This window comes from Channa argus, chromosome 22 (assembly GCF_033026475.1).
Source record: "Channa argus isolate prfri chromosome 22, Channa argus male v1.0, whole genome shotgun sequence".
Lineage (NCBI taxonomy): Eukaryota > Metazoa > Chordata > Actinopteri > Anabantiformes > Channidae > Channa > Channa argus.
The window spans coordinates 6,959,256-6,985,874 of NC_090218.1; the positions used below are offsets into that span (position 1 = coordinate 6,959,256).

Sequence of the window (26,619 nt, forward strand, 5' to 3'; positions counted from 1 at the left end):
GGGTAGATGTATAAATGTAGTAAGGATAAAAAATACACAAATTCAAACACTTTAATGCAGTACATACAAAATACCACCATACAGAAAAGTGGCCAAACCGCTCAGTTGACAACACACAAGTTGAACAAAGACATCATAAAAAAATGGGACCTGAGCTGACCAGTAACTGTTCAGCTAAACCTTCGCGATAAAACTCTTAGCCAATCAGTACTCAATTATTTTGGACCGGGCGATGAATGACATGCATTTTAGCGAATAAGGAACGTAGAAATTCCTTTAGGGGTGTTTCCAGGAAAAGGAGTGGTTACATTTTCCTGTAATGGCGGACCAGGCAGAGAGCGAGACTATCGGGTTCAGCGACAACAGGTCAGATAATAGCAAGTAAAGCGTCAGAACGAGCATGAGCTTAGTGCATTATTATGCGTAAGCCAGCATTTTATATTAGGTTGGTTAGCGTTGTTTTTAATGGCGTGATTTTTTTGTAAACAGTGGTTCTACTTTTGAATGTAGCCACGACAGCTAACTAGCTTCTAGCTAACTAGCCTGTGTTGCCAAGCGGCTCTGCTCCGGTTTCCGCTCGTGACACGCGGTAAACACAGCCAGCGAGCTCAGACACAGGCAGATGTTTTTGTCTTCCACCAGGCTGACTTACGCACTCGGCCTGGGTTTGTGATTAAACACATCTCCCGTCTTATCAGTGCTGTTCCTTGCTCAAATGTTAATAAACATTAGCCAGGGCGCTAAGCTAACGTTATGCTACATTCATTAGTAGGCAGGGAGACATGACTTCGTCTATTGGGTGTTTTGAAACCATATTCGCAGTACTTTACACCAATCGGCAGAAATGTAACATTACAAAAACATAATGAACACAGATCGGTGTGTTTTTGCAATAGCATCCGTAACTGCCCTAGCTTGCATTGCAATTTCTTCCATAATAAACGTTAAACCTCCATAGTCTGCCTGGACGACTAAACCAAAGGATGTTACGTCACTTTGCATTAATTGTAATATGCTGAAATTGTTGCTGTTTCTCTTTTGATTTTATAATTTAAAGGATAATGCTTTATTCCTAAGGAGTAATCTGTAAATATTCACATCCTATCAAACATTAAACTTGCCTGACCTTTTGTAGGATGCTTTGATGGCAATTACATATGTTAATATCTCAGTGGGTTTTTGCACATACTATTTAGTAATCTGCCTTCAAACCCCGATTGTTAATTACTTATTATTTGCTGTGCTAGAATGGCGCAGCAGGCAGTGCGGTTCCGTGGCCCTGCTCCCGCGCCTGCCCAGACTCCAGTGATACGAGGTCCACCACCACTCCTGAGGCCTCCGCCACCCCCTTTTGGGATGATGAGGGGACCCCCACCACGACCCCCCTTTGCACGTCCACCCTTTGACCCCAACATGCCACCCATCCCACCACCAGGAGGCATGCCACCACCCATCGGACCTCCTCACCTACAAGTAAGAGTTTTCTGTTTTCTTCTACACAGCATTTACAGCGACAAAAACTAAAAAGGTTTTTTTACATTTAAGCTCTTTGATCTACAGAAATACTCCTTATTACAGCTCAGCAAACTGTAGCTGTGTAATTGTGAATCACACTTGTTTTGTCAGTATTAAGTCACTGTATTAGAGACAAACAACAATATTATGTTTTCTGCCCAAGTACAACACATTGAGATGAGTAATCAGATTTCCCTTCTGCTGTGGATTTACCTGGATGTATGTCTGACAGATTACCTGTGTATCAAGAGAAGACCTTTCTTCTTTTTAAAAAAATTTGATTTATTTTTTTTGCCATGTCTGTATCAGAGCAGAATGAGGCACAGGCAATGGGACAATCAGGAAGACTGGAGCTTATTTTCAAAACTATTTGAATTTAACAAAAATGTGGTTGAGTATTTAGATTTCTAAAGGCTACTGTAGGTTCTGATTTAGGTACTGTTGATCTTTTCATTTGGTCATTGCACTCTGCTACTTTTTGTCTGTTTTTCTTTGTCCTGCCAAGGTGGTCTAGTAACAAGCCAATTTGAAACTTGTGTCCAGCAGAAAATTCCATTTTCTAGTAATATATTTGCTTATGGAAAGTCTTCTTATTTGATTTTAGATAATTCTACTGTAAAAACACTATTGATTTACAAACCTCCTCATTTCAGAATGTTCAGTAGGCCTGTTTATCTGACCAGCTTTTTCCTATATCCAGTGAAGACACATCTGAAAGGAAGTATTGTTTTTGTATAATTTAGATGCAGAGCCATACTTGCAGTTTAGCCTCTTTCACACATTCACTGGAATCATGAAATTCTCTTGACTTTCTCCGTAAGGGTGTGTGTGTGTGAAAAAGCAAACGTCAGAGTGAGACGCTCCCGACATGATCCAGATTTTATCCTGCAAGCCCCTTAGTACTAAGTCTGTATTATGTGCGTGAACCTGTGTGTGTATGTGTGTGTATGTGTAGCATGCTGTTCTGTCCTGAATTGTCGGGAGGATTTAAAGAGAGCAAAAGGGTTTGTTTTTAGATTCACAGCTCCGATGTCCTGTAAGCAAAACACTGTTTCCTGCAGCCTAAGTTTTCAATCACGTTGTGTTTCCTGTGCGAACAAAGTAAAACGCAACTCTGGACAATGTCCAGGGCTGATTTCTCCTGACTTTGTCCGGAGTTTATATGTGAAACAAGCTTTTGAAAACTAAATGCTTGGTCTATCTTTTGCCACAGAGACCTCCTTTCCTGCCCCCTCCGATTGGCAACCTGCCACCTCCTCCAGGGATGCTGTTTCCTCCTGGGATGCCCCCAGTTCCTGCATCTGGAACCCCGGCACTGAACCCTACAGATGAAATCTGGGTAGAGAACAAAACACCAGAGGGAAAGGTAGGCTAGAAGTCATGTGCAAACAAAACAGCCCCCTATTACCTGTCGGGGAATGGAGGCATTATTTGTTTAGCTAAAACACGGGCTTAAAACATGTTTCTCATGAGCTACCGGGAGCTTGCAGCCACTTTCCAGGTAGCTCGGCAATTGGCTAATTCATGCTACATAAACCTGAAAACTTAATTACTCAAATTTGAGTAGTCACTTGACAAATCAACCTACATGTATCATGTACATGTCAAGTGCACTGCTGCACCTTGACGAACCAGGGGTTATCAGTGTTGCCAACGTAGAGAATTTGTCACTACATTTAGTGAGTATTAAGACCCCCCTAGCGAGTCTTTTTTTACAAAGCAACTAGCGACATGTCTAGCGACTTTTTCTGGCGTAATTGGAGACTCTGACGTGAAAGCTTCTATCGTTCTTACTCTTCTCAACGAGCAGCGCGTGCTGGCGTCCCAAAGCACTCGCAGTCAGCACAGTCCTGCAGGAAAACAGCTTCTCAGTTTGTCTGGGGTTAAATAAGCTATGAGAATAAAAATGAGTAGCTCTCTGCCATTTTCATTTTCTAAAATTAGTACTAGTACCCCTGGGTAAAAACTAGTTTGAACAATTTAAATTTGATGAAGAATTTGATGGGAGAGATAAAGAGGAAATAAATATATAATATATAAACATAAATACACAAATAGTATTTCAGTAGCTCGGTTTTTATGGCCGCACTTATCTTCTGACCTACTCAATATCATGACAGAAATTTAAAACACAAAGTCGACCTCACTTACAAAAAGGCAACGTACTGTTCATATGATGACCCTGCATCCCCTTAACACTTGGTACTGGTTAATGATTAATTTATTATTTTACAAACAATTTAACAGTTTTTATGCAAATGTATAATACGATCATACATAATAGCTTGAAGTCCTTGTTTAAACAGCCTGTTCCACGCTACACCGGTATTGCAAGGCGTTGTCTGAGGATGTGGAATTTTCAGTTTAGAAATATTAAAATAAATTGTATATAGATCTTATGGGGATTATTGCTCTATTAAACTTAACCAGCTTTGCTTGATGTAATCTATAGAACCAGAAATCTGCTATATACTGCTTATAGGAATTGAGAATATTAGTTTAATTGTAGAGCTGTTGTTTCGCATCATACACACAGATACACACAAAGTTAGGAAAAAGCCCATGATCTTAGTATTCTTTTACAATGGGAATGCAAATTTTTGAAGAAATCTTTCTTAGTAAATTATCCACATTATCAAAAAACGTATAACGCTATTAATAAAATCATGTATGATAATTCATGGTTTTCTTGTCTTTTGTCTTTTCTGTAGACCTATTACTATAACGCCAGGACCAGAGAGTCATCATGGAGTAAACCAGACGGTGTGAAGATTATTCAGCAGTCTGAACTCAACCCTCTTCTCGTAGCAGGGGCTGGGGCTGCTGGGACAAACACAAGTGTGGGGGTGACTGCAGCTTCCAGCACAAGTAGTGTCAACACTACACCCAGCACAGCAGCAGCAGCCTCCCCTACTCAGGCCCTGTCCACAACCCCCTCCCGCACAGTCACCTCCAGTCCAGACTCAACCACCTCCCCTTCCCCCTCTGTCACCATTGCAGGCAAGTCGAATGTCTTGTATCAAACATACACGCGGTGTACACACACACACACACACACACACAAGCAACAATAAAAATCCTCTTTTTTTATTTTATTTTTTTTACTTTTTTGATTTCCATAGCCACTGTTGTAGCAGACCTGACCCCTGTTGCCACAGTGACCTCAACTGTTGCTGTGTCTCCAGTCACTGTGGTGACTTGTTCCACAGTGCCATCCCCTGTAACGGCAGTGCAGACTGTGCCACTGCTGCCTGCAGCCCTGCCACACAGTGTGGCCCAGCCCACCGCAGCCATACCTGCCTTCCCCCCAGTCATGGTGCCACCATTCAGGGTGCCCTTGCCGGGCATGCACATTCCTCTCCCAGGTAAGCTCTGTAGTCAAAGAAAATATCTTTCCACAATATTCAGGAATCGATATCCATAGCTATAGATAGAAAATACCTAGGGTGGATCTCGGTATATTTTTATGCAATAATGTTGCTAAAATAAAGCAGAATACATGCTGGCCCTTTCTTTGATGTACTCTACTGCACTCTGTCCACCATATTGTGCTAGTGTTGCTGCATTGTTCACCTTTATATTAGTTGGACTTGACAGTACACCCTTTTGCTTGTGTATGCAAGTCATAATTAATTTGTGTGTGTGTGTCAGAGAGAGAGAAAGACAGAGAAAGAAATTATTTTGATACACTGATGAAATTGACATTTAATTCTGACATCCTGGTTACCAAAATACGCAGCGTACTGCAAAGACTGAATCAAAGCTAATAGCTACCTACCTGACATAATTAATGTAACATAACTTAATATATTTTCTGAAAACGTGAGAATTTAGGCCCCTTGACTTAGTTATCATAGCGGCTAGCTAGCCACCAATGTCACATAAATTAACCAACACAAAGGATTGTGGGATATGTTAGGCCGTGAATAATCCACCTGTTCGAGCTTTTGTTGCCAGATGGTTGGCAGGGCAAAGGCTCAATTTTTATGCTTTGAAATGGGACAGCCTGTTGGGTTTGGCCTTCAAAGGATGCAGCCTCTAAATTGAGACACGGCTTGTAATGCTATTTTTCTCATTGGTAATGAGCATCACAGTACAAGACATTTAGGATTTTTTTTTATAAAAAGTACAATTTTCTAAGACACTAAATGTTTTTTCGTATTATTGGTGGTGGTCACAATAATAAATAATTTGTGGAAACACTGCGAATCGTTCATAAATATTTCAAGAATTAAATATCATACACTAGTATTAGTTTTAGCACCCATAATAGATTTATGTTAGAACCTGTAAAAAAAAAAAAAATCCTGCTCCAGCTTTGTACCCTGGTAAGAACACAAATATACAGCTGTGCGCTTGATTATTATGTATTCTGTATATGTGTATATCTTCTAGTAATGGATAGGTCTAATTAGTTCACTCAACATAGATTTATCAAGCAAAATTTGTTCAAGGTTCAATCAGGATGTCCTGTGTACAGTGGCTAAATGTACAATGTAGCTCCTGTTAGTTTTCTGTGTTTGCACTCAAAGCCTTTTCTGTCGCTTATCTCTTTTCCACTGTTAGGTTTTCAATTCCTTCTTTGTTATGTTTTCCATTTAGATGTAATTTAAACAAAAATATAATTTGGGAAATGATTTTCTTAGTTTATTGTTTTTGTGGATTGAGTGTTTAGTACAGGGGTAGGAAACCCTTCAGGGCCACAGCCCTGAATGTTTTCCAAGTGTCCTTGTGCTCAGTGCTGTTTTCCTGGATCAGGTGTGTTCAGTCAGTTAGAAGCTGGAGGAGCAGTGTTTAGGCAGGGATAGTTGGAAAACATGTTGGGCTGGAGCCCTACAGGAGCATGGGTTCCCCACCCCTGTTTTAGCATTCTCAAAATAACCGTCAAATTGAACAAGGCTTGGGACTTATGGTTATTATATGCAGTAAAGACATAATGACCTCCAATAAGCCTTAAATTGGATTGTAAAGACAGTGTACACTCTAAAAACTTTACATGCACATAACTTCAACAGAGTTGTTGTTGCAACTGTTGTTGCAGTGATGTAAAATCCAAAATTGGGTGAGTCTTTGTCTGAGTGGGGCCACACACAAAAACTCTTTAACACACCATGGTAGTTGATGTTCAGTGTCTTGCTGTGTTCAACCACATGCTTGCTTGTCCGTTGTTCTTGCAGGTGTAGCAATGATGCAGATAGTAGGTGCACCCTGTGTAAAGGCAGGCCCCAGCGCCAACGGTAAACACCCACCCGCTCGCCTCTCAGAACTCCAGTAGATGGCATGGTAGTGAATGTTTACATGAGTCATCTGATATAGAGTGGTTTCAGAAAGTATTCAAGCTCCTTCATATTTTCTTAGTTATTGTGTTTTAGATTTAGTTTTAAATTATTATTATATTTATATTTTTGTTAGTCTACACTCACTAACCTATAACGATGCAGTGAGTAATAAAAATCAAAAGCTGAACCCTTTACTTGCATCCAAATTGCTTTACTTGTGCAGACTTGATTAAAGTCCACCTGTGGTCAGTTGAATTGATTAGACATACAGTAAACATGAAAACTGAAAACCTCCTGGTAAAGCTCACTAATTTACAGTTTGTCTATTTAATTCATCTGCAAAAAATGCATCAAAGTACATAAAAAAAACAGAAAAATTGTAACAAATTAAAACTATAATGAATTATCCACATTTAAGAACCAAAAATAACAAAACTCAGGACACACTTTAGATTTTCTGGTCATGAACAATATAAGTTTTGCTCATATCTGTACAGGCACTTTCTGCAATTCTTCACAGATGATTCTTTTTAGGAGAAGATTTAAACTCACGTGTGACTTTTGCTGTGGGTTTGGAATCACTCACACCCTGTCAAGCATCTTGTCTTTATGTCTTCACCTTTTGCACTCACGCATCCCCATATCAGCACACTCTCACATTCATGTTCATGGTCACTTCCCTGTTCATCTCAGTCAGGTCATGCCAAACATGCTGGACCCGATCTGATCCAGATTCATTTATTTGGGTCTAAAAATGTGCTGCTAGTATTTATCAGTATTCTTGGTGTGTGCCCATTGGTTCAGTTGAGCTTTATTCTGTGTCTTGTTCCAGAGGGAGAATCCTTTAGCACACTATCATGTAAATACTTAAATTGTGCTTGGTGTCATGGTTTGACGACGGCCACTGCACCTTCTGTTATTGGCACTATGGCTTTTCTCATACTTCTTAACCCCATTTTGAATCCCTCCCATCTTTGGTTTTATTTGTTGGTGCCATAAACACAGCCCAGGTCAGAACTGCTGTTACAACCTTGTTCATGCAGTTAGGGTAAACAGGAATTCACTGGCTTACTAATTTTTTATGCAGTGAATTTGTACTTAGTAGCTTGTGTTAGTAGTGTAGTTTTGTTTGTAAATGAGATGAATACCTCACAAACCTAAAAAGAAAGGTACACACCTGTGTAAATTGAGTTTTGCAATACACAGTTCATGAAGTCCAAAGAGTTCAGTTTTTGATGTTTTTACAATTTCAAATATTTCTTAAAATGTAATTTCACTTTGTCATTAAATGTAATAGAATGTCGATAAATTTATGTTCTTTTGAAATCTGAAACACTGTTTGTAAAAGGTGAAGGTCTAAATACTTACTAAAGCAGTTGTATATGGAAACCCTTAATTAGTGGCATGGTGGTGAATGCATATCATTTCCTGTAGAGTGGTGATTATACATACAGACTTCACATTCAGTTTACCATATTTACTTATCATCTTCAGCATACGTAATTGTGTAATTGTTTTACTGTGACTGGTAAATGAGAGCACACTTGAAAATCAAATATTTGGATTGGGCCAAGTCCTTGTTAGTGTTGTGGTTAGTGACTGTAGACAACTTCAGACAGACAGTTGATGTTAAGACTTTCCCATTAATGCCAGCTGCTGCTGTTCAGTAGTTTAACAGTAAGGGCTACCATGTGGTGGTTGTTGTTTTTCCTGTGTGTGTGTGTGTGTGTGTGTGTGTGTGTGTGTGTGTGTGTGTGTGTATGTTGCCTATGTTGTCACTTATGACTTCAGCAGTTTCTTCTACAAAATAACAACTTTTTTTCAATTCACATACTTATCTAATAATTTCCAGATCACCAGATACATACTTGCAGGAATAGTTGCTGTGAATAATTCTGTTTTTTTGTCTTACCTGTTTTCACTAATACATTAATTACAAAGGGGCAACCTGGGATATTACATTTCACATATTACGCTATAATACCTATTCTATAGTATTGTCCACTATAGCTGCTGTTTTTGGCTCATGACTCTCACCTAATCACGGTCTGTCTCTCGTCTCTGACTAATAACAGGTATGCTTCCTGGTATGGGCCCACCTTTAGTTTCCATGATGCACCCCCAGTTGGCTCTTTCAGCAGCTCCTGCCTCCATAGCTGGATCACTGCAACTACCTGAGTGGTCAGAGTACAAAACAGCTGATGGGAAAACATACTACTACAATAACCGAACACTGGAGTCCACCTGGGACAAACCACAGGCCCTATTGGAGAAAGGTAGGTACTGCATATTCCTAATGGGACACACATGCAGCTTTTGTCAAGCTTGACAAATTGAGATTATCACCTGTGATCGACTCTGCTTGTAGTGTATTTAATTAAAGTTGACTGATTTCTACTTCCACGTCATGTTCTGTTCATCAACAATACTATCATTTGTCGAACTGAATGCACAGCCAAACAAACTTCAATTGCAAAACATCCTAGGGCTGGAAGTAGCTCTTTACTCGCTGAATTTGGTCTATGTCTTTCATAATCCCTTTTTACAATAAAGTAAGTCCTTAATCTGTGAGAAGCTAAAGGTAATCCAGAGGAATCCTAACACACACAGACCTGCTCATGGGCACTAATGTCCTGCAGTTAATGTGATTTGTACAGAAATTTTCAAATACATGAAAAGATGGACCTGTAATATGAATTCTGTGTGCTCACCAACAGATTAAACCAGTTAGAAGTATACTGGTTTAGTTTATTATTTAGTTTTTAAGCATTTATGGAAATGTATTTGTTGAGCTATGATCCACAACTTTTGGTTGTCTTACTTTGTACTTGTCTTTGCTTTTTCTCCTCCTATTCGTATTGGGAAAAAGAAGCAGAAAAGGTGAAGGAGTGTCTGGCCCAGGAGGAAGCTGAGGCGATGGAATTGGAGGATGAGGAGAACAAAACTGAAAACACTAATAATGAGAAGGAGGTATGTAAAAAAATAAAAATAAAAAAATAAAAATAACACCCAACATAACAAATGTACAGATGTGTTCTTAGTCAGGTGTTGGTAAGTGTTAGAGGGAGCCTCTGTTAGCCTAGTATTTGCAGTTGGTCCTTGGTGGTGGTATTTTGGCCTATTCAACATGTTGAACCAGTGTCAGATGGCATTTAGTGAATTCTGCCATGAGAAGAGACCTCAATATTAACAGCCGCAGCACAATAACTTAACTTGTTATGTGTGTAATTTTATTTTAGTAAACTCTAAATACAGATGTTCTGTTAAGCCCTCAGAGGTTTGTTACAGAAAATCAGTGAACAAACAGCATCATGAAGTCCAAGGAACACACCAGACAGGTCAGGAATAAAGTTGTGAAGAAGTGTAAAGCAGGGTTAGGTTATAAAAAAATATCCTTAGCTTTGAACATCTCACGGAGCACTGTACAATCTATCATCTGAAATGGAAAGAGTACGGCTCTCTGCAAACCTGCCGACATGGCTGTCCACCTAAACTGACAGGCCGGGACTTGAGACTAGGGCGGAGGTTCATCTTTCAGCAGGATAACGACCCTAAACATACAGCCAAAGCTACAATGGAATGGTTTACATCAAAGCATATTCATATGCTAAGTATAGTTGAGAATCTGTCAATGGTGCCATTCACAGATGCTCTCTATTCAATCTGACTGAGCTTGAGCTAGTTTTCAAAGAAGAATTGGCAAATATTAACTATAGGCAAACCTGGTTGAAGTTGTATTTGCAGTGACAGGTGGTTGTACAAAGTATTGACTAGGGTGCTGAATACAAATGCACACCACACTTTTCATATGTTTATTGTCGGGGAAAAAAAAGAACACTTGTTGGAACACTTTTTGCAAGGCACTGTAAAAACCAAATTTTTTATCTCTGTGTATCAAGGAGCCTAAAGAAGAAGAGATGACGGAGGAGGAAAAAGCAGCTCAGAAAGCAAGGCCTATAGCTACCAACCCTATTCCTGGAACACCATGGTATGCACACCATCCCCTTGAATCCAGTTAATGTTAGGCATTTTTTACCTTCTGGTATAATCTCTTGACTGTCTCTGTCGGCTGCTTTCCATCAGGTGTGTAGTATGGACGGGTGATGATCGCGTGTTTTTCTACAACCCGACAACTCGACTGTCCATGTGGGACAGACCCGAGGAGCTGGTTGGGCGAGCCGATGTTGACAAGCACATCCAGGAGCCACCACACAAAAGAGGCCTAGAGGACATCAAGAAGATGGGTGAGGACAAAAATACACCGCAAAACATGCTGTCAGTGATTAGAACATTGGGCATAAGTCCTTTGAGTTTGTGCTTGCACGTAATGCACTAGTGCTTGTTGGTCTGACCCAACAACCTGTTTTTAATGTTTTTGTAGTCACAGGGTTCAATCAGTGAGTGCTGCTATATCTTCAGTTTTTGTGTATTTGTGCACAGGTGTCAATAAAGAGGAGCCGGAATTAGCCATTGCTACTGAAGAAAACCAGGATGAGGAACCGACCAAAGCCAAGAAGAGGAAGTAAGTCTCCCATTACTTGATGCTTTAGTACTTTATTGGATTATTTCCCCTCTCATCCTGAACCCTTTCATTGTCTTCTTTTTTTCTCCACTACACCATCACTGGCTTCCCCCCTCACAGGAAGGAGGATGTCAAAGAGGCAGACTCAGAGAAGGAAGCAGCAATGGAGGCAGAACTGAGAGCTGCCAGAGAACGAGCTATAGTGCCACTGGAGGCCAGAATGACCCAGTTTAAAGACATGCTGCTGGAGAGAGCGGTAATGCATATGTTACACTTAAGTTTATATTTTATTTGGGCTGCACATAAAGACTTTTTTTTTTTCAATTCATCTATAGATTATTTTCCTATTAAGGTCTCTTTTCTATCTTTCAATTAATATGAAAAATAAAGGACATTGATAAACATTTTAAATTCATTCATTTCCAAATTTTATGACAATATGACACATAAATATAAATACGACAAAGTATGCACTGGAGGGCATTATTCCCCAAATAAAAAATAGACCAGTCATAACTGGTGATCTGTGTTTTACAGATAGAATATAAAGGCTCTCCGCAATATCATTAAAGCAAAGAGCTTGTTCCATTTAAGTAAAAGAAATGTGGTACAATCTGCACTTAGCAATTCAACAGCAAAATAAATTAAACAATTTGCAGAGCACCATGTTGTTTGGTCTCTGCTTAAAATCTCCCATACTTTAGATGATCACGGTCAATTTTGTTTTCGTTCGCTTATCAGTGGGCTCCATGCTCTCCCTAGACATAGCCATCTGACTTCCTACTTGTGACGCATCAACATATTTATATAATCAATTACATTGATGCGTTGCCCCTACCATATTTTTAATGCACCATTTGTGGTTTAAGGACACACCATTACACAACAGTTGGCCATTTACCAGTGGCATGGGTTTGTGTTAAATGTGTTTTGTTTTTTCCCCCCCTCTGTGCATGGACACTTTATGTTACACATAGATGTGTGTCTAATCCTACTGTTGTCTGTTTTACTTGCAGGTGTCAGCATTCTCAACCTGGGACAAAGAACTTCATAAGATTGTGTTTGACCCACGTTACCTTCTGCTTAACCCAAAAGAGAGAAAACAGGTTCAGTTTCCCTTCCTTTCATAAGTATTCCTCTCTCCTCCTTGACTATTACTAATTCTTATTTACTTACAACTTTACTTATTGTGCTGTGGACTGGCTGCTTTCAAAAATGCTCATGTTGTTGTAATTGTGCCCACTTCAGGTGTTTGATCAGTATGTTAAGACACGAGCGGAGGAGGAGAGGAAGGAGAAGAAGAACAAACTGATGCAGGCCAAAGACGAGTTCAGGAAGATGATGGAGGAGGCAAAGCTTACACCCAGGTAGAGAGACAGGCACATTTTTCTCCTCTGTGATTAGAATATTCAAAGCTGAATAATTATATTTTTGCTAAAAAAAACTCCTTCCATTTTAGACTTGTATTTAGTGAGACAGAAAGAAAAAGGATTATGTAATGAGTTAAGGGTAGCTTTTCTGTGTGTGTGTGTATGTTTATACGTACAAGCGTAACAATTTTTGATTTCCTCTCAATAGCTTGAAACCTAACCCAAAATATTAATATCATAATACTATTAGAATTTAACAAGTAATTTGTAAAAAAAATGTTCCTGTGGTGCTGAGCAGATAGTTTGTAAAAAGTTTTTATTTTTCTTTTACAGAACAACGTTTAGTGAATTTGCAGTGAAGCACGGTCGAGACCCACGATTTAAGACCATAGAAAAGATGAAAGACAGGGAGGCTATTTTCATGGAATTCATCATTGCTATGAGAAAGAGGGAGAAAGAAGACTCCAAGTCCAGAGGAGAGAAGGTATTAGTGGAATACACTCAAATATCAGTATGTACAGTATCGCTTTTTTCTTTTAAGCTACAGCAATCAATTGACTAAGTTGTATCTCTGCAGGAGTCAATTAACGGAAATATATGTCTTAAGGCATGTAACTCAGTCTCAATCATCTGCAGACTTGTTGCCTTGCTTTTGCCAAATCGTTTAATCTGTGTATATTTGATTCCAGGTGAAACTAGACTTCTTTGATCTTTTAAGTGAGCAACACATAGAGGGAGGCCAGCGGTGGAGCAAAGTAAAAGAGAAGCTGGAGACAGACCCTCGATATAAGGCTGTTGAGAGCTCTGCACTCAGAGAAGAACTTTTCAAACAGTACATGGAAAAACAAGCAAAGGTAGGAGCAGCTTGCAGTGGGTGAGGCATGTGAAAGTGAAATAGGCCAAAATAGAATGTTTTTAGTTTTTGCTTTAGTGATGTCTAAGCTGTGTGAGAGCAGCTGTAGAGCGACTAAGTGTTGACTCTTTTTTTTTCTTTATTTTTTTTTTTCTCGTCCATTTTTAAAATACCTATGTAATTTTCAGGTTTGGCTAATATGGTCATACGTGTAACAACAAAAGCAAAAGTGCAATGGAAACTTATGGAATTATGGAATATAACTTCCATAATCCAGTGGCCAGAGTTTTAGTGCCACCACTGTTTAACTCTGTTTACCACAACTCTTAATTTATTCAATTTCTCTTACATTAGTATGCAAACATATCTGTTGTTGACATCCCATAATAAACAAGCCTGACACCATGTGTGATCCCCGCAGAGTGTGGATATTGAGAAGGAGCGAGAAATGGAGCGGCAGGCTCGTATCGAGGCCAGTCTCAGAGAGAGGGAGCGGGAGGTGCAAAAGGCCCGATCCGAACAGACCAAAGAGATCGACCGGGAAAGGGAGCAGCATAAGCGAGAAGAGGCCATCCAGCATTTCAAAGCTCTCATGTCTGATATGGTAATATGCTTTGCAGCTTTTTTATTTTTCTTATGAAACCTGCTCTCGTGTGATAATTTTTCATAATGTTATAATACATGTGCCTCTTCACCTGGAAAATGATTTTTGCTGTTTGGACAGGATGAAGTTGTATTCCCAGTCCAAGTCCAAGCAGAATTATGTCAAATGAGACAGAAACAACTGTGACTTAATAAAAAAGGGATTCATTTAAAAATATTAATTTACACTTACTTCGACTGAACAATAAGTATTACTTATATAATAATAGTGTGCTATTTTGTTTTGTAAAACCTTCACTGCAAATAATTTTAAATATGAAATATTTCCTTTTGTCAAAAGATGGTGAAAAGATGGAAACGGATTATATTTATACTTGTCCTGCATTTAAATAGTTTTTGTTATTCCTAAGGTACGTTCTTCAGATGCAACATGGTCTGACACACGTCGTAACCTGAGGAAGGACCATCGCTGGGAGTCAGCTTCACTGCTGGAGAGGGAGGAAAAGGAAAAGCTGTTTAACGAACACGTAGAAGCACTGGCCAAGAAGAAAAAAGAACATTTCAGGCAGCTGCTCGATGAGACCAGCATGGTGAGATAGAAAAACATAAACCGCAAAAAAATCTTTTAAAAAATGGATAAGTTGCCAGTAATCTGTAATCAGCATTTTATTTAGCCTCTATTTGTTTTAAGCAGAGTAGTTAAAGTAAAAATATACTCCTCTTAATGTGAAGTGCAATATTGTGGTTTATTATTTGACTTGAGTCAACTTGATAACTGATTTTATGAGCCTGTTAACTGATTTTTGTGTTTTCTTTGGATTGTAGATCACTCTGACAACTACATGGAAGGAGGTGAAGAAGGTCATCAAGGACGATCCTCGCTGTATCAAGTTCTCTTCCAGTGACAGAGTAAGAAAAAACTTCCACATCTTTTGTTTGCTTAATTATCAAATGTATACCAAATAATAGTGTCTTTCTCATTCACTTTTCTGATTGATATATCATGAAATTTTTGTGGAGGTACAAGTTGTGAGCTGCCACTAATCCTGTATCTGGTGATGAGGGATTGAAAAGTATTTGCTAAATTTGTTCCACATGAATTGCATATTACAATTTCTATCATGCTTTAGCTAGTAGGATTTTTGGAAAGGGTTTTAAAATGCTCTCTGCTGTATTAAAAAGCTCCTAAATAGTCTTTAATTTCATTTGGCGGCGATTGCAGAAACCCCAAAAGAGGATTTAACTGAAGTAGTTTGCCAGCTGGTCAGCAGGCTTCTGTCATAAAGTGTGAATTTTTATAGCTGTCCTATAGAGTTTTGGTAGGATTTGGTTCATAAGAGATTTGTGGGAAATACTCATCTGTTTAATCTAAATTTCAATTGTCTGATGCGATATTCTGTCCCTTTTGTAGAAGAGGCAACGTGAGTTTGAAGATTACATCAAAGACAAATACATTACAGCCAAGGCTGACTTCAGAACCCTCCTAAAGGAAACAAAGTTCATCACATACAGGTGAGTCAACTCGTTGCAACACATATGATTGTGTCACTAATAGCAACAAAAAATATTACAAATCAATTACAATACACACAATCTGATGTGTGTTCGAAGAGACTTACAAAAAGTACGTACTGTAATTTATTAAAATTTTATAGCAACCAAGACCAAAAGTGTGCAGAGATTAAGCATAGCACACGGAGCAAGAGCATAGTGCAGCAGAGTGTGTTAATTTTCAGTCTCATTCTAGCGCAGGCTTATGTTCTAGCCTCTCTGACCTTCCTGTAAATCCATACATGGTAGATAGAGAGGATATAGTTTATAATTTTGCGGTGCTGCTTCCAACTGGCTTCTGCTCACACATTTCCTTCCACCAGGTCGAGAAAACTGATCCAGGAGTCTGAGCAGCATCTGAAGGATGTGGAGAAGATTCTTCAGAATGACAAGCGGTACCTTGTTCTGGAGTGCGTCCCGGAGGAGCGCAGGAAGCTCATCATGTTCTACATTGAAGATCTAGACCGCCGTGGACCCCCACCTCCTCCGACTGCCTCTGAGCCAACCCGGCGCTCTACTAAGTGACCAATCACATCACCCTCTCGGCTGGTGCCCTACTCCTTCCTGCCCTTCTTTTGGCCAGAGCATGACCTCCCCCAAAAACCCCTTGACCTCTGCCCTTCAGGCCCCCCGCTGGCCTTGCAGTGTTATTGCTGGGGGTTATGTTGCATAGAGATGTACCATAGAGATAAACGGTTAAGGTCTCTGTGTTATGTCGCCTCTTAGCCCTGAAATAGCCCTGCACTTAAGGCAACAGCAGGGAACAGAGGTTACCTGATCTCAAGGTGACCCATGACCCCTCACCTCTGACTGACCACGATAGAGGGAGAGAGGGATATTTATGAGGCTGCTACCTGAGGAGCCCCAGAGGTGTAAGATACCTGATCGAAATGATGTGGAGTGTGTGTGGCGTGTGAATGTGTCTGTGTGCAGCGTGAGCGTTTGTGAGTGGGTGTGCATGTGTCTGAGGCATCCTTAAGCCTTACAGCTCCACTGTGCCAGTCATTGTTTCAGCGGCTCAGTGTGAATGTTAGTTCCTGCTCAGTGGTTTACTCGTTGAATGAAATAAAGGCAAATTCCACTGTTTTTCAGTAAATTGTCACATGGATTTTTTTTTTTTCTCTAAATTCTCACACATCTTTATGCTTTTAATATAAACATTACTGGAGGAAACCCTGGAACAGATCAAAAGCAGAAAATAAGTTTAAGAAATAACAAAGAGAACCACTTTAAAAAATAATTTTACTTTTTTAAAATGTATTCTTACTATACCTTTCACCTACAAGTTTTACAGTCTATACTGTATCATGATAATCAAATTGAAGTGGTACTTCTACTTACGGGTGGATTACTGAACAGGTCGTTTAAAATCATAAGGCTCACATACTTGATAAAATAGGCAAACGTTGAATATGCATATATTGTAACCAACAGATCAGTTTAACATATTTTATTGGAGTGTAATTGCTATTACATTAGATAATCCTGGACCAACATCATGGTGAATATATATTTAAGTAATCCAATATTTAAGGAAATTGAACCACAGTGGCCCAGTAGGTGGCGGTAATGGACTCTAAGCTCTTTTGCCAACCATCAAATTAATGAACGGGAAGAAGAAGACTGTCAGCCGTAATAACAGCACGGTCAGCCTAGTTCTGAATATAATTTGTGTCATTGTGGGGGAAGAGAAGAGGGGAGTTAACTATGTGGTAAGCGTCCCTGTCCCCTCGCGGTTATCTCTGCTCCTCTGCAGCTATGGGTAGCTCTCCTCTTCCGCTGTTTGCCGTCGTGCTGTTCGCCTGCTCCACTGTCGGAGACCCGGAGAGACCGGCTCATGTTGACGGATCTCCGCCTTCTAAGATAGGTAACGTTACGGAGAGTAGTGAAACATCATAGTGGGCGTATTGATGTTAGCCCTCAGTCAGCGGGTCTCACATACGTTGGCCTCCGTGAGAGCGAAGAATAACGCTTGGCTTCAACTTAGCTAGCACGTTAACATTCTTTAGCTAGGTTAACTCTTGAAAAAATATATTAAAAATGTTTTAATATATAAAAGGAAATGTCTGTGTTATAATTTGTGTATATATATATATATATATATATATATATATATATATATATATATATATATATATATATATATATATATATATATATATAATATATATATATATATAAATAAAAATAATGTGTGTGACCACTGTCTACGTCTGGCTAATAGCTTAAAAGCTAACGGTTTGTTAATTTTGCATGTGTGTGAATCTGTTAGCCGACTGCTTACATCACACGCCTCTTGGTTAGTGTATTTACCTTTTCCCCTTTAGCTTTTTTTTGTGAGCCACTCTTAACAGATTTTTTTTACCATTACAATGTGTTCAAAACAAGCACAGAACACTGGAAATTTGTGTAAAATTAAAGTTTTGCACAATTCAACGTAGAGCCAGGGAGTACACCATATGGGTGCACATTTGACTGCATTACATTGTGATCAATCTGACAGATGTCCACAATCTCTTATTTGAGGTGAGTCAAGACATTTTTTCAATTTGTGTCAACCTCCTCTCATTTGCAAACCTTACGTGAGAAATTGAAGTGGCATTAATAGGATGGAACTACACTGTGAACAAACCAATAGAAGGATATGCAGCATTGCTTTAAAACAAATTATTTGGTTTGCTGTTTAAGTATTTATACACATGGATGTACAGTTTGACCACAAGTAAAGGATAGATGGGAATCAATAAGAATCTAAGCATCTAGAGTAACTAAAATGTTTGTGCAGTACATTTGATAAATGTGCATGATTTGCACTTCCAAAAACACTTGTGTAATGATTCTTCTTGACCATATGTGCAGCGGTGGTCGGGGCAGGAATAGGAGGCAGTGCCACGGCCCACTTCCTGCGCCAACACTTTGGCCCTGAGGTACAGGTGGATGTGTTTGAGAAGGGTGAAGTCGGAGGCCGTCTCGCAACTGTAACCGTTAACCACAATGACTATGAGTCTGGAGGTTCCATCATTCATTCCCTCAACCTCCACATGCAGGAGTTTCTCAAACATCTTGGTGGGTTTACACACAGGAAACACAAAGGTTAAAAGGCATCAGGATCAGAAGTATGTACCTTGAAACATATGAAAAATTTACTCTGTACTTTTTAATTTATTTTAATAAGATTAAATCGTGAAAGAGTTAAACAAAGCTGTGTTGTAAAAAGGTTTTCTTTCCAAAATAGCAACAGATGTAACAAACATCTGTTCAGAGTTACAAGCTAAGAAAGCAGGTGCAAATTAGGTACCTTATTTGTTTTTTGTTTTTTTGTTTTTTCCATATTTTTGTATCCTTTGTAGGGGCAAAGCAAATAAGCATGCAGCTTGATCTGAATTATTTTGTGCCTTCAGCAAATAAAAGCTGCAAAGGAAGACTGGACATGAGTCCAGGCAGTTCTTTGTGTTTTAATAATTAGCACCGTGTGTGTCTGGAATACAGATAAACGTAGTTCTGTAAACTGTGTTCAGTGCTCTACCAAAGTAATCAAAGCACACACAATGCTTTTGGTGCATTTTAGCAATGTCCAGAGGTTTTAGAGAAAAAAAGCTGTCAATATGAAAGAGAAAAACAATTGTAATATTTTCTGCATATTGTTCCTTTTCATTTTCACAGAAAAGGCACCATTTACCTGTTAACATTATTTTAAAAATCCTCAGTGTGAAATTCTTCTATGTATCTCTTTGTGTATTTTGTCCTTTTTATGTTGCCTTCTGTTTGCCCTTTAAGGTTTGAAGTATCGGCGCAATGTGGCAGGAAAGACTGCAGTGTTTAACGGTGAGGAGGTGATTCTGGAGGAGACTGACTGGTATCTGCTGGACTTGTTCCGGCTATGGTGGCGCTATGGCATCAGCTTCATACGCCTGCAGATGTGGGTGGAGGAAATTATGGAGAAATTTATGAGGTAAGTAAGAAATAGGAATGTTTGTTGTTCTGTTACGTTGCATATGTTTGGCATGCTTATACCTTTTGTTATAAATAACCAATGACGTGTGCGTGGAGGGGCCCTGGTATGATATGGGTAGACCTGCATGTCTTCAAAATGATGATTAGACCGTTCTACTTCATATTGTACCCTCTTTCTTTCTGGTGTCAGCTGTTATTCAGTTGGAAAGACAATATGGACCAAGAAAGTCTAAGTATACGTGCCTCTGTTAAACAGAAATTTCTAGTTTAAAACTGTTTGCCACCATTGTTTTCACAAAGTTCAATGTAGACTGTAAGTAGATTTATTCCAGCTATAGAATGAATGCACCACACTACCTTCAAGTGTGGCAGGCAGTTGGCAAAATTAGTGCTGCATGATTTTATTTTTCCAGTATCAGTTGCAGTTGCTATCACTGCAAAACCTATGTATGCTTCTGTGTGGGACTTTCAGAGCATGGGGTCAGTGAAAATATCAACGACAATCTGCCAGATATTTCTAAATGCTTTGTCTTGAAAATTCCGCTTACTTTATCCTCTATTTAACAGAATAAATTACAACTGTTTTTTTGGACAGCAAATCCTGTTTCAGAATTTAGGTGGTGTGCACTTTTGTTATCTTAATCAAGGTTCTGCTTGAAAAATAAACCAGGGCCCAATTTCCAGTTTAGCAATCACTATTTAGCCATCTCTATTTCCTCCCTTGGGAAATGGTTTGTTTCTGTATCACTGTCTCTCTCTTTCTTTATCAACAGTATATCCCTTTGTCTTTATTTGATTAAAAATTTTGTTTCTAAAGACCGTAGCAATAATTTGTCCCAGTTTTCAGAACGAAAGATGAAAAACTATTTAAACTGTATGCCCATTTATGCATCTACTGATGTAGTATTGATCACCATAATTACAAATAACTATTAATTTGTTGTGTCTATATGTTCAATAAAGGATATACAAGTACCAGGCCCATGGCTATGCCTTCAGCTCAGTGGAGGAGCTACTGGACTCTCTTGGGGGGAGTGGATTTATCAACATGACCAGGAGACCACTCTCTGATTCGCTCCTGGAGCTGGGTGTGTCGCAGCGCTTCATTGATGAGGTCATTGCACCAGTCATGAGGGTCAACTACGGTCAGAACGTCAGCATCCCTGCCTTCATAGGTCAGATGAATGAGTGGTTTGAGGGTGTGATGAGCAGGAAAGAGAAGACAGTGAAACAAGAGAGGCTGCAGCACTGAAATCATGGCCAGATGTAGGATACACGTATATGTCCACACCAATCTAGGTCAGGAAAGAGAAAACGAAGGGAAATAACAGAGATACAGCAGACCGGCAAGGGAGGAGCAGGCAGTTGAGAATAGATGAGAGGAAAGCAAGGTGAGAGAAGGGGGTGGCCTGTGGGAGCGAGAGAACAGGAAAGTGTGTGGGCAGCTGATAATTGCTTTATAGCACTTGGCACCATCTGTTGTGAGTTTATGTGTGCTGTATGTGTGTTTCAGGCGCTGTGTCTTTAGCTGGTGCGCAGAACAACTTGTGGGCGGTGGAAGGAGGAAACAAGCTGGTGTGTTCTGGCCTGCTGAAGATGGCCAATGCTAACCTGCTGCAAGCACAAGTCAACACAATCTCCCCTGTGCAGTCAGGTATTTTATCCTGATCCTGGTTGAGTGGGATCGTGTTGAGGGTTTTCTTTATTTTTTCATGAAGTGTACGGTTTTTAGTGATTTTGCACTTTGGCCCTACAGGGGATTCTATACAGTACCAACTGAGCTACACGACAGCAACAGGGACAGGAACGGAGCTGTATGACATCGTAGTGTTGGCAGCTCCACTCCAGAACAGCGTAAAGTCTGGAGTTCAGTTCCAAGGTTTCGCACCTCCCTTTGACCATCTTCCCAGAGATTATCACAGCACTGTAGCGACCATTGTCCACGGTTACCTCAACACCTCGTTCTTTGGGTTTCCGGACCCCCGCCTCTTCCCCTTCACCAGTATTTTGACAACGGAGACACCTGACGTGTTCTTCAACAGTGTGGCTAGTGTGTGTCCCGTTAACATCTCTGCCGGCTTCCGGCGTAAGCAGCCACAAGAGGCCGGAGTCTATAAAGTGTTCTCGCCACAACCTCTGGATAAATCACAGCTGAAAACCCTCTTTAGGTGAGCCCCATTGTTTCTGGAAAAGTATTCATGTTACTCAGTAGGTCTCAAAGAGATGTACGTGATCGTGAAATGTGAAACGGAGGAAGTCGACTGAACAGTGTGTACATTCTGCTTTGCAGAATATTATTATTTTTTTGCATTGGCAAGACAAATGTCAACATAAATCTACCACCATGCTGGCAGCTTTGTAAGGCCCCACTTAGGCACAGTAGTGCTGCTGACAGCATCATGCTAACACACTGTAATGTTTACTGTGTTCTTCAGCTTTGTTTAATTACAACCCAAGCCTTTTCAAAACAGAGCTGAACAAAACCTACAGCTCAGGCTGAACGTTTGACCTGGTGAAGGGATCACCAGACTTCTTAATAAATTCAGCTAAGGCTGAATTTCATGTATGCGTAAACCAAACTTTAATGACAGTCCATCCAGTAGATCGAGACAGGTCACTAATAGAATGTATAGCCTCATAGTGGTGCTAGAGGAAAGGTTTATCCTCTGGGGACTAATGTATATTTTATTCCTGTTCCTAACTGTTTGCAAACACATTGCAAACTCATTTGTTAAGCTTGATGACAGAGATCTGTAATATTTAGAATAGTCACCATTTCTTCAATTTACTGTTTGTTTCAATTTTAGGTCATATTACTCGGTGCAGGTGACAGAGTGGCAGGCTTACCCTTGTTACGGTGGCAGCCAAGGAATGCCAGCGGTGGAGCTTCACCCAAATCTCTACTACCTCAATGGCATTGAGTGGGCTGCTAGTGCTATGGAGATGAGCTCAGTTGCTGCCAAGAACATTGCGCTGCTTGCTTACCACCGCTGGAACAGACAGACTGACATGGTGGACCAGAGAGACCTGATGCACAGGATCAAGACTGAACTATGACCTCTTTACCTCAAATCCGCCATATGCTTCAACAAAGATACACATCAGAAGTTCGTGTGAGGGAAGTCAAGAGAAGCTCTACCAGTTACTGTAGCTCTTCCAGCATGAAAGAAATTGAGGCTTCACTACCGCTAGGCTCTGAGGTACTGAAGCAAGACCCAAGACTAAGCGAACTGTGATCTTCTGCTACTGTCCAAAAGGCTCCAAAGTCCAAAATTGAATTATCAATTAATTTGCTAATATTTATCTCTGTAGAAAGTGAATGGTCTATTAGGAGACAATTTACCTATTGGTTTTGTGAATGAGCATCAGTAAAGTCATTGGCCCTGTTCTGTCTAACAGAACAGTACCTTTTAACCTAATCAAGGAAAAAACTCTACACTGAATGACACACTCTTAAATGGCTGCTTTTTTCTGAGCTGTAGCAACTGAAATTTATGACACCAACATCAGGCACATAAACCAGCGCCGACAACAAAACAGGGCTACCGTTGCTGTCCGTAGTTTTTAAGGACGTATTGTTTAGGGGATCTTATTGATCTTATAGGCCACTGGTGCCACAGTCTGTTGGCCCATTTCATCAGACCATCCCCCCTCCCTCCCACTCCCTTCACTGCTGCTTTTGTTGTATAATCCCGCAGAACGTTTTTTTCCCTGGGAATGGAACCAACAAGCTTTCACACTGGTACAAATAAAAAAGTTTTTACAGCTGTTGTTTGGAATAAGGTGGGGTGGCTGTAGATCAGTGGACAGTCGTCCACAGAACACAGGGTCAGTTTGATCCCCGGTCTCAGCTACATGTCAAAGTGTCCTTTGGCAAAACACTTCACGCCACGTTGCTACTGGTGGGTTAGGTGGGCCCCTTGCATGGCAGCCACTGCAATCGGGTGTGTGTGTCTGGATAAAAGCATTATATTAGCGGCCATTTACCATAAGGTAAATTCCTAGACTCTGAAAGGTTTACTTAAGTGTTTTCATCTTGTGGCTTCAAAGACCTTAAGTTCATATGTACTGGGAATATGATGTTGAACGTGAAACGACCTCATCTTTAGTCTGAGGAAGAAATGATGAAATGAAGGTTTTGTAGTTGATATGAAAGTTGCAAATTCCATTAAGTTTAATTCAAAAATACAAGGTTTTCTCTAAGCAGCAGCTTCTGCATTTAAAATAATTAGCATGGTTCTTGGTGTAAATGATGTGCTGTTAAACACACAATGAGTACGATTTTGTGGGATAAAACATTTGAATTTAAAGGGCAGCTTGCTAAATTTACAATAATGACTCTAAGCTTCATTAGTTATCACCATTAAACAGTGTATGCTCATTAGTTGGGAACAAAGGATCTGTGTACTTAATTGTTTGCAAAGCATTTATAGGACTTCATATGTGTTGTCTCAAATATTATGCATGATGAAAAAAGTGTGTTAAGGTTAAAGTCACCTGAAGGACACTTTACGATTGATTTGTCAGATGCCTCTATTTCTATATCTCTATCTCTATCTACACACACAAAGTCTAACCTAAAATAGAAGTTGTAAAACTGCTGTGGATGAAATTGTTTGTGCTCAAAGCTCTGGGAAGTCGACTTTTAAGTTGTTTTATCAAGCTATTTTGAATATCAGGCTGAACTTGGAACATGCTTGGTCTTCAAATTGTCAGTATAGAATAAAATGTAATCTTATGCAGGATTTTTCAAATATTTTTCATTAATTAGTTCCAGGACTTTTAAAACATTAATTTTTGACCAAAGCCTCCAGTGACTCAGACTCACTGAAAGCACTGGCAGCGGTGCAGAGATATTCGCTTGTAAACGTTTTTCAGCAAGTCTCACTCTTCTGACCAATCAAGAGAATTTCAATGATGTGTGTTTTGCAGTATTTATAATTATCATAATGTTGTCATGACTAATACTTGAAGGGCTGTGCAGAGAAAGGGAGTTACTAATGCTGTATTTTGTTTTATTTTAAAAGTCAATTTCTGAGAGAGAGACTTTCTTTACTCCTACTGCTGAGGCTGAACATTGGGCCAAAGTCAAGGTGTTTGCATTGTGCACTTATGTCTGTATGAAATGATATAAATCAGTATGTTAATACTGACTTTTAGAGTCTGCACAGTCATTTTTGACAAAAGTTTGACAAATAATCACAACCAAAACATATCCTGTGTTTGGATGAAGGCCACAAAAACAAGCTTTGCTGCTATACTGTTGAATGGAAAAAATAAAAAAAAACACAAGATGCTTTGTGGATGAAATTCACCAGAAGTCTCATTTTGCAAGGAGTTCAGAAATTTCCCAGAAGTCGCACCGCAGCACACACGCTCTTTATTTCATTTCATTCTCTTCTCATTGATCCTCCCACTGTCTGCAGGCCATTTGATGTGTGTGTGATGTGTTTAATCTTAGACTGTTGGATCAACTCAACTGAAACCTGCTGGGCCACTGTGACAGGACTGGCTGCACGAAACACAGACCTATTGTTGAAAAGTGATTCTCAATCTTGTACCTCGCGGACTTGTTCAGTCAATCAGAAGCTAAAGATACCAGTTGACTTTGTTTGCCCCTGCTGAACTTTCATGGCACAGCTTCTGATAGACTGAACACACCCAGATAATCTAGGTAGTCAGCAGTGTGTAGTGTAGGTTAGTGGGAAAGCAAACAGAGCAGGAGTCCTCATGGACCACGATTGAGAACCACTGCTGCAGATAGATGGATAAAAGATAATGCACGTTTTTCTTAATCTGGATGTTTCCATGTATCTAATGATGTTATTTATAATATTGTCACTGTGTTTGCTACAGCCTCAAATAAAGCAGCTTTCAGATCCAGCACCATGTCAGTTTCCAAGTTACTGAGAAATACTGAAACCGAAACCGTAAGAATGTTTCCATAACCCTTCTTCCTAACAATTGTCTTGGATCAGCTCAATGGAGGCTTTTACTATGTTAGGGAGTTTATGGAAATAAGACAGACTTTATTGCTTTCACTTATGTTCTAAAATTCCATTAAGTTTACATGTTATGGCCATGTGTAACAAACTCCTGTAACCTTTTGGTGTTGTTATCTGCTGTTATACATTTGTGAAGACTGAATTCTCTCACACAGCTTGTTAAACTAAGGAAAAACCTAAGTGAGGAAGGACTTGGTCTCAGCTAATTAATTAAATCAAAGAAATTCTGGGCTACTGGATCAGTGCTGGGATAGAGATTTGAGGGTAAACTGTGTTCTTTCAGGGCATATACTGTATAAGCTTTATCCCAAAAATGGAGGAAAATTTTCATTCTGGAATATAGTAAAATAAGATCTTTAACACGAGAAAAAATGTTTATTGACAGCACCGGAACAATAAGTTCAACGTGACCCTGCTATATTCAAATATAGACGTAACAGTAATGCTTATTAAACCTAATAATGTGCTTGACGGCCACTATATGGTACCTTCACAGCATTGTACAGGCTTCGTATTTCTATATTTTATTAGACATAGGTGAAGATCGAAAAAGTTTTAATCCCTTTAATGAAGAACTGAACATTACAGATACCTTCAGAAATATTTTTTTTATCAGGCATAAGTTGAATAAAGCTTAATTAGAGAAAATAGCAGGTTTACCTGTGCTGCAAGTACATTGTTTTAATTAGTAGCACAAACTAAAAGATGGACAAACAAATACATTTCTTAGTGAAATACTTGTACTTTTGCACTAAAAGGAAATTTCCAAGCATGTACTTAGCACCTCAGCTTTTAATAACCTGAAGTGTTACATCTACTTGCAGTGGGTTACTGTTTTAGGGAAGGCACTTTCACTGGAGTACTGTGTGTGTGTGTGTGTGTGTGTAGCCTACTTTGAGCACTTCTGCATTTAGGCAATAATGAACATGTTTACCAGAAGTCACTACAAACCTCTCGTAGGATAATC

General features: G+C 39.5%; 2 protein-coding genes across 4 annotated transcripts; both read left to right on the forward strand.

Moving 5' to 3' along the window:
• The first annotated feature begins 263 nt into the window (after positions 1 to 263).
• tcerg1b (transcription elongation regulator 1b (CA150)) lies at positions 264 to 16,779 on the forward strand. Of its 3 annotated transcripts, none has more exons than XM_067492472.1 (21): positions 264 to 366; positions 1,248 to 1,473; positions 2,729 to 2,881; positions 4,227 to 4,515; positions 4,638 to 4,880; positions 6,693 to 6,752; positions 8,870 to 9,070; positions 9,664 to 9,764; positions 10,694 to 10,782; positions 10,878 to 11,038; positions 11,235 to 11,316; positions 11,437 to 11,572; positions 12,333 to 12,422; positions 12,565 to 12,683; positions 13,020 to 13,170; positions 13,376 to 13,540; positions 13,961 to 14,143; positions 14,553 to 14,732; positions 14,968 to 15,051; positions 15,554 to 15,654; positions 16,017 to 16,779. In XM_067492472.1, the coding sequence occupies exons 1-21, from the start codon at positions 320 to 322 to the stop codon at positions 16,216 to 16,218; spliced, it is 3,063 nt and encodes a 1,020-aa protein (XP_067348573.1). In that variant the 5' UTR covers positions 264 to 319; the 3' UTR covers positions 16,219 to 16,779. The 3 variants fall into 3 exon arrangements, with proteins under 3 accessions (XP_067348573.1, XP_067348576.1, XP_067348575.1); XM_067492475.1 differs by having other exon boundaries at positions 4,701 to 4,880; XM_067492474.1 differs by lacking the exon at positions 6,693 to 6,752.
• Positions 16,780 to 17,181: 402 nt separating this feature from the next.
• Positions 17,182 to 25,531, forward strand: LOC137108140 (prenylcysteine oxidase-like). The gene is made up of 7 exons (XM_067492478.1): positions 17,182 to 17,560; positions 18,553 to 18,759; positions 19,471 to 19,645; positions 20,611 to 20,822; positions 21,161 to 21,301; positions 21,404 to 21,815; positions 22,455 to 25,531. Exons 1-7 carry the CDS (start codon positions 17,452 to 17,454, stop codon positions 22,702 to 22,704), a joined length of 1,506 nt encoding a protein of 501 aa, XP_067348579.1. The 5' UTR covers positions 17,182 to 17,451; the 3' UTR covers positions 22,705 to 25,531.
• Positions 25,532 to 26,619: the final 1,088 nt, after the last annotated feature.

What these genes read in the sequence shown, in the direction of transcription:
- LOC137108140 (XM_067492478.1), top strand. Translation starts at nt 17,452, where the DNA reads ATGGGTAGCTCTCCTCTTCCGCTGTTTGCCGTCGTGCTGTTCGCCTGC. An exon ending in GGAGTTTCTCAAACATCTTG is followed by an intron (nt 18,760 to 19,470) that starts GTGGGTTTACAC and finishes TTGCCCTTTAAG; the next exon opens with GTTTGAAGTATCGGCGCAAT. An exon ending in CAGCTGAAAACCCTCTTTAG is followed by an intron (nt 21,816 to 22,454) that starts GTGAGCCCCATT and finishes TTTCAATTTTAG; the next exon opens with GTCATATTACTCGGTGCAGG.
- tcerg1b (XM_067492472.1), top strand. Translation starts at nt 320, where the DNA reads ATGGCGGACCAGGCAGAGAGCGAGACTATCGGGTTCAGCGACAACAG. An exon ending in ACATGCTGCTGGAGAGAGCG is followed by an intron (nt 11,573 to 12,332) that starts GTAATGCATATG and finishes TTTTACTTGCAG; the next exon opens with GTGTCAGCATTCTCAACCTG. An exon ending in ACATGGAAAAACAAGCAAAG is followed by an intron (nt 13,541 to 13,960) that starts GTAGGAGCAGCT and finishes TGATCCCCGCAG; the next exon opens with AGTGTGGATATTGAGAAGGA.